Source organism: Musca domestica, unplaced genomic scaffold, assembly GCF_030504385.1.
Source record: "Musca domestica strain aabys unplaced genomic scaffold, Musca_domestica.polishedcontigs.V.1.1 10, whole genome shotgun sequence".
Lineage (NCBI taxonomy): Eukaryota > Metazoa > Arthropoda > Insecta > Diptera > Muscidae > Musca > Musca domestica.
The window spans coordinates 1,481,244-1,487,756 of NW_026712115.1; the positions used below are offsets into that span (position 1 = coordinate 1,481,244).

General features: G+C 34.5%; 1 protein-coding gene across 1 annotated transcript; it reads right to left on the reverse strand.

Annotated features, from left to right (window-relative positions):
• Positions 1-1,378: 1,378 nt before the first annotated feature.
• LOC131804439 (uncharacterized) lies at positions 1,379-5,524 on the reverse strand. The gene is made up of 3 exons (XM_059127300.1): positions 5,180-5,524; positions 4,962-5,118; positions 1,379-1,534 (listed from the first exon to the last, which is right to left on the reverse strand). Exons 1-3 carry the CDS (start codon positions 5,522-5,524, stop codon positions 1,392-1,394), a joined length of 645 nt encoding a protein of 214 aa, XP_058983283.1. The 3' UTR covers positions 1,379-1,391.
• Positions 5,525-6,513: the final 989 nt, after the last annotated feature.

A 6,513-nucleotide genomic window follows, 5' to 3' on the forward strand; every position in this document is an offset into this window, starting at 1 on the left:
CGAACTACTCTTTTGGTGCCAAGGTAGAATTTGCTTCAAGGAAATCTACATTAACCTCATTTAAATTTCAGATTACTGTATATAAAATCATCAAAATACTGAATAATATACCCTCCATACTATGTATGGTGAAGGGTATAAAAAAACACTACAAATGTACATTCGAAAATAAAACATTAATATTGTACATTCAAAAGTCAAAATGAAAATTTTAAAAATTCAAATTTTTACGCGATTTTTATGGATTTTATCCTTTTCTGCCAAGATACAATTCCGAATTTGTCTGATTCGTTAAAATCAGTTCAACGGTTCTTGAGTTATAAGCGTAGTAAGTAACACAACTTTCTTTTATATATAGATTATAATTTCCGGCTTTATCTAAGTTTGACAATAATAATACTATGAACCAAGTTTTGATCAAATCGGATACTCCCCTCGAGAGTTATTGTGCGCACCAGCCAGACAGAGAAACGCACGGACATCGGTAGATCGACTCCAAATATCCTGAAACAGATTTTATCATAGAGTATTAAATCGTTATTTCGATGAGGCACGTTTTTGCCTTATCAAATGATATATACCGTCTGTAGCCATATGGCTGAGGGTACTCGTATAAAAAGAGGGCAAGTTCTCCACTCTTGGAAATTTCGGATAAAGATCCCTCAGAATCCGCTCATTGCATTATATAGTGTCTTCGGCATTATTGCGGAAAAATAGAGAAGAAAGATGCAATTTTTAAATGTGTTAAAAAACTTTCTTTAAACGATGAATAATTCGATATCAAATAAAACAAATATGGAATATTTTTCGGATTTTTTTAGAAACATTGATTCAATTTTATTGACATACCGTGGAAATAGAGATTTATTTTCTTTAGTGACATATAATAAAATTTGATGAAGAATATTTTTTTTGGCTTTGACGTCATCATTCTTAAAGTGCTTTATTGTTTTTAACGGATTTTTTTTGGAACGTTGATTCAATTTTTTGACATACCGTGGAAATAGAGATTTCTTTTCTTTAGTGACATATAATAAAATTTGATGAAGAATATTTTTTTGGCTTTGACATCATCATTCTTAAAGTGCTTTATTGCTTTCAACTAGACCCCCCCCCCTCAATTTTGCTTACTTTTCGGTATAAATTTCCAAAACGACGATACACATTTCTTCTGTTTTAAGCTCCACTTTCATAATCTAATTTATAGTTCTTCTTGAATATCTAGTTGGTGACATATTTCCTTGCCAACATATATTAAGCATGTCCATTGCGAGGCACTGCCTTTAGCATAAATCACATTTCAATTTTATTTGTGTAACATTATTTTATAACATTTCATAATATTTAAAAAAAATAACATTGGAGTTAGAGCATTTTTACGAAATCGTCCCTTATACATCACCTCCATGGACGTAGCTGACTCGATTAGCTGCAGTTGTGTTGTTTTTCAATGCCAATTGTTCTGACTGATCGTAGGTTTCACGCATGCGTTCATAGAGAATGTAGACAGGGACAAAAATCAATATGGTCAGACCTAAAATTAAAAACAAAAAATACAATTTGCATTACAATAGCTATTACAGGATATTAAAGTATCCTAGAGTCCTAGAGTTTGACAAGAAATAATAAAAAACTTAATAAACTTAGCTAAATGTTATCTTCTTTGAAAGATTAATATATAAAATGGAATTTGAAGCTCTTCTAACAGCAAATTAGTGAAAAAGCAGATCATTCTTTCAAAAAAATCCGTAGAAAAATACCACATAAATGAAAACCGTTATATGGATGATGTATGAAGACGTGGGGGATATACGAAGACCTGCATAAGTAATTATTTGTCATAGACTGTAAAATCGATTCTGAATATCGGTGGTATCGTTGAATGGGGAATATACTATAACGTGGCCCAATGTAGACAACTCACTTCCAGTAGGTAAAGTACGCAGAAGAAACTCTTGGTGTGCGTTTTCAGACAATTTCATGGACAAATTTGGCAAAAATCATGAAAATACATAATATCGGGAGGTGCCGTTATATGGGGGATCTACGATATCTTGGACCTATATGGGCAATTCTATTCCAGGAGGTGAAGTACTCAGAAGCAACTTCTGGTCCAATTCCATTGGAATATTTGGCTACAATCATCACAATGCCGAGTATCGGGTGGAACCCTTATATTGGTGTTATACGATATCGTGGACCTATATAGACAGTTCTCTTTCAGGGGGCAAACTACTCAGAAGGAACTCCTTGCATGGAACTTCAGACAATTCCACTAAAAAATGTTGCTACAATCATCAAATCAACATAGACAGACGAACGTACATTGCTAGATCGACTCAGCTCGGCGAGAAAGATTGATTGATTTATAATTTCTTATGTGCAGGACCAATATTTCAAGGTAATTTGCCCCAATCAAACTTATACTACCGCCAACACATAGTGTTGTAGGGTATAGCGGACAAACGGAATAAGCTACAATTCTGATATTTAGAATGAGAGTCACTGTTAGGGTGCAGGATAGATGTACCAAAGGTTTTACGAACGTTAAGGTTACGAAAAGTTCTAAAATGTTACTAAACTTCTAAAAAAGTACCATTTGGTATTATGTGAACGGATAGGGCAAAAAGCATGAAATTTGAGAATGAGAATTTAGGTTAGAAAGTCAGTTTGATACATGAAGGTGGTTTTGGAATTTGTTACTAAATGTTCGAACTGTACTAAATGATACGAAATTTGGATCAGAATGGATGAAGCTGGAATTATGAAATTTTGTTGACGGTTGATTTGTGATAAAGAGGTGGTTTTAGAAATATGTGCACTCAAAGTACTGAATAGTACTATATTTGGTACAATTTGGTATTGAGTCGTGCTTGGAATCGAAAATATGGTATTGGGGTCGCTATTCATGTGTAGGCTGGACATATGGAGTGGTTTCGGAAATACAATCATTTTATGAAAAGTACTGAATGGTACTATATTTGATATTGGTTGAATGGTCTTTAGTCTGGGGAGATTTGAAATTTGATATTTTGATTGGTATTGTTATTGAGATCTCTGTTGGTATCTGTAACTGAGATATGGAGGTGGTTTTAGAAATGTTTACGAAAATTAATAAATGCTACTAAATTTGTTGTTGTGCGAACAGGATCGCTGAAGGCTGTTTTATTATTGTACGAAAATTACTAAATGGCACTGAGTTTTGTTTCAAAATTTGATATTTAGAAGACTGTTGTTGTTGGGGTTTGTAAATGCGAACTATAGTTGCTCGAAAAGTACTACACTGAACTAAATTTGGTATTGGGTGAGGGATCAAAACTGAAACCGTGTAATTTTATAATTTCAAATAAGTACTAAAAATTTTACGAAACACCAAATAGTACTAAATTCGGTATTGGGTAAATGTACAGAGCTGGATCCCAAAATTTCATATTGAGGTATCTCTTGGTATCTGGTGGTGGTTTTTCAAATGCATACTAGAATTGTTTTCATACCCTCCACCATACTATGAAGGGTATAGTCAAACTTAGTCATTTCGTTTGTAACTCCTCGAAATACTCATGTCAGACCCAACAAAATATATATATTCTTAATCAGCGTAAAATTCTAAGTCGATTTAGCGATGTCCGTCTGTCCGTCCGTCTGTCTATTGTAATCACGCTATCTTTCGAACGAAAATAGAAGGCTAAAATTTTGCACACATATTTATTTTTCCAGTAGGCAGGTTAAGTTCGTAAATGGGCCAGGTAGGTCCATGTTTTCATATAGCCCCCATATAACGATACCTCCCGATAATCGGTATTCTGATGATTTTAGCAACATTTTTAACCGAAATTGTTTCAAATTTGATATTTGAGATTCGTAATGGATACTACAGCCTGTGACAGAAAATTGTCTATGCAGGTCCACGTCTTCGTATAGCCCCCATATAAAGGTACCTCCCAATATTCGGTATTGTGATTATTTTAGCGTCATTATTCACCGGAATTGTCTATGTAGGTCCAGGTCTTCGTATAGGCCCCATATATCAGTACCTCCCTATATTCGGTATTTTGACGAGTTAAGGTACAATATCCACCGAAATTGTTTGAGATGTCGTATTTGAAATTCGTAATGGATGCTACAGCCTGTGACAGAAAATTGTTTATGATGGTCCAGGTCTTCGCACAGCTCCGATATAACGTTACCTCCCTAGATACGATATTTTGATGATTTTAGCTACATCATTCACTGTTTATTTCAAGTTTTGAATTTGAATATGTTAATGTCTTATGACAAACAAAGCCAATGTAGGTCCACGTCGTATAGACCCCAATATATAACGACTGTATTCGGTATTTTTAAAATATTTAACAGAATTTTTTAGAGATTTAATTTTTTGAAATTTTCCAAATTCGTTCCAAATGGTGGAGGGTATTCAAAGTTCGACCCGGCTGAACTTACTGCTTTTTAACATGTTTTATGTCAAACTGCATTTTGCATTTTAATACAAAATCCAAAAACATACATATGCCACGAACTCATGAAAAGTTGTTCCATCTAAACTAGCTTACTGGAAAATTGTGGTGTCAGGTCTATGGTGAAACGTTATAATGACCCCATCCGATCCTTAAGCTGGAAATGAATACAATGTTTTTTACCCCAAACAGTCTAATGTTCGACATCAGGAATTTAAATTTAGAATGGGTTTTAAGAAGTTTCGTGTTGTTCATTGTAGTCGAAAAAGTTTCAGATCTACATGGTCGTTCTCGCACTGCCAAAGCTTTCGCTTGATCTGTCAAATCTATGCAACTCATTTCTTCAGTTTACTGACTATGAGATTGAAAACTTGGAGGAAGATTCCAATTTGTTAAACGGAATGAACGAACAGACATCTGAATAATGACAATTTATCCATATTTCCTTTTAACAATTCCGTGTAGAATTATGAGGCATGTATTGAGGCACGAGATTCAACTTACTTGTAAAGATAACATCCAAAACGGTGCGCAAGGCAATTTCTCCGGTTGGGGCATTGGCATTAATTGCTTTAATTGGACCGATCACGACACCCAACACAAAGAGGCCAATTATGACAAAGTTTCCAAAGATATAGGGACGCATAAGATTAGGTCTTTCCTAAAATTTACAACTTTTAATAACCAACCACATCTTGCTTCTTTCTCCTACACATACTTACCTTAATAATTCCTGCCACCAGCAGACTGGCCAAAATACAATAAATAATATTGGAAAAACACCATGTTATCAAAATCACTAAACTGTCACCTTCCGGTTCGTCGTCTTCATCAATATCTGGGGCTGGGGTTGTTGTGCTTGTGGTGGTCGTGGTGACAACTGCTTTTAAAATTGTTGTTGCATCGACATCCACAATCGATTTGATTTCATGTTCTTGCAAATCGCCCTGCAACTTAAAGTCATGAAGGCATATGGCAATAAAAGTTGTCACTATGAAAACAATACAGAAAACTATCTCCAGGACACCCAAAACCAAACTGTAGATGCGAAAATTGCAACAACCCATTTTCTGTGGGGAATTGATTGATTAATTTGCTCTTTGCTATGTTTCTCGTCTTGTTCCTTTGAGTGCCGAAATGATTTTGAAAGCCAAAAAGGAATTGAACGCAGCAACGACGTTGACTGGCATCATCTTGGAATATCTTTTTTCCCTCTTACTTAGCATCGACCCACTTCCCATTCTTGTGTTCAAACGAAAGACATGACGCCAAAAATCTGGAACACAAAACAGCCAGTTCGTCGTCCTTTTATTCATTTTACTTTTAATATTTTTTGTTGTTGTCTGTAACCCATCCTTGACATGGAATTTTTGTTGCTTTATTTCCAAATATCTGCATTCGAGTGTGGGATCATTAATGAAATCATCTCGGATGCGTAAGAATTTCAAATGATAAGAGACAGAGGACAGTAACGTTGGGAGATTGGGTGACTTTGGAATGTATCGGACGAATAGAATGTAACTGTTGATGGGAAAGAACAAGCAGCATGTAAATGTTTTATTTTCGTATTTTTTAAGAATATCAGTGTCATAAGTTAAGCGTCCACTGTAATAGCAGTATTTTCAGAATATATGTACTTAATGGATATTCAATAAATATCACAGAGGTAAATAAATGAAGTTTAGAACTACCTAAAAAATGGCGAGCTCCACATAAGTAACCGATGTATAAGAACGAGATAAGTCTGCATTCTTCGTACAAAACGTAATTTATGCAGTGGCAAAATACTACTTGAAATCTGAATTTACACTGGACCGAAATGACCTATAACAATAACTCTTTATGTAATCCAACACCCTATATAAGGTCAGAAAAAATTGTCAGAATATTAAGAATAGTTTCTTAATATTTAATTGAAATAGGGATTTCTTTTCTTTGGTGACCTATAGTGAAATTTGGTGAAGAATAATTTTGTCTTTAACATATATTTCTAAAATAATGCTTTGTAGGAGTTTTTTATACCCTCCACCTTAAGAAGGAGGGTATATTAACTTTG

What these genes read in the sequence shown, in the direction of transcription:
- LOC131804439 (XM_059127300.1), bottom strand. Translation starts at nt 5,524, where the DNA reads ATGGGTTGTTGCAATTTTCGCATCTACAGTTTGGTTTTGGGTGTCCTG. An exon ending in TGGTGGCAGGAATTATTAAG is followed by an intron (nt 5,119 to 5,179) that starts GTAAGTATGTGT and finishes TGTAAATTTTAG; the next exon opens with GAAAGACCTAATCTTATGCG. An exon ending in TTTGGATGTTATCTTTACAA is followed by an intron (nt 1,535 to 4,961) that starts GTAAGTTGAATC and finishes TTTTAATTTTAG; the next exon opens with GTCTGACCATATTGATTTTT.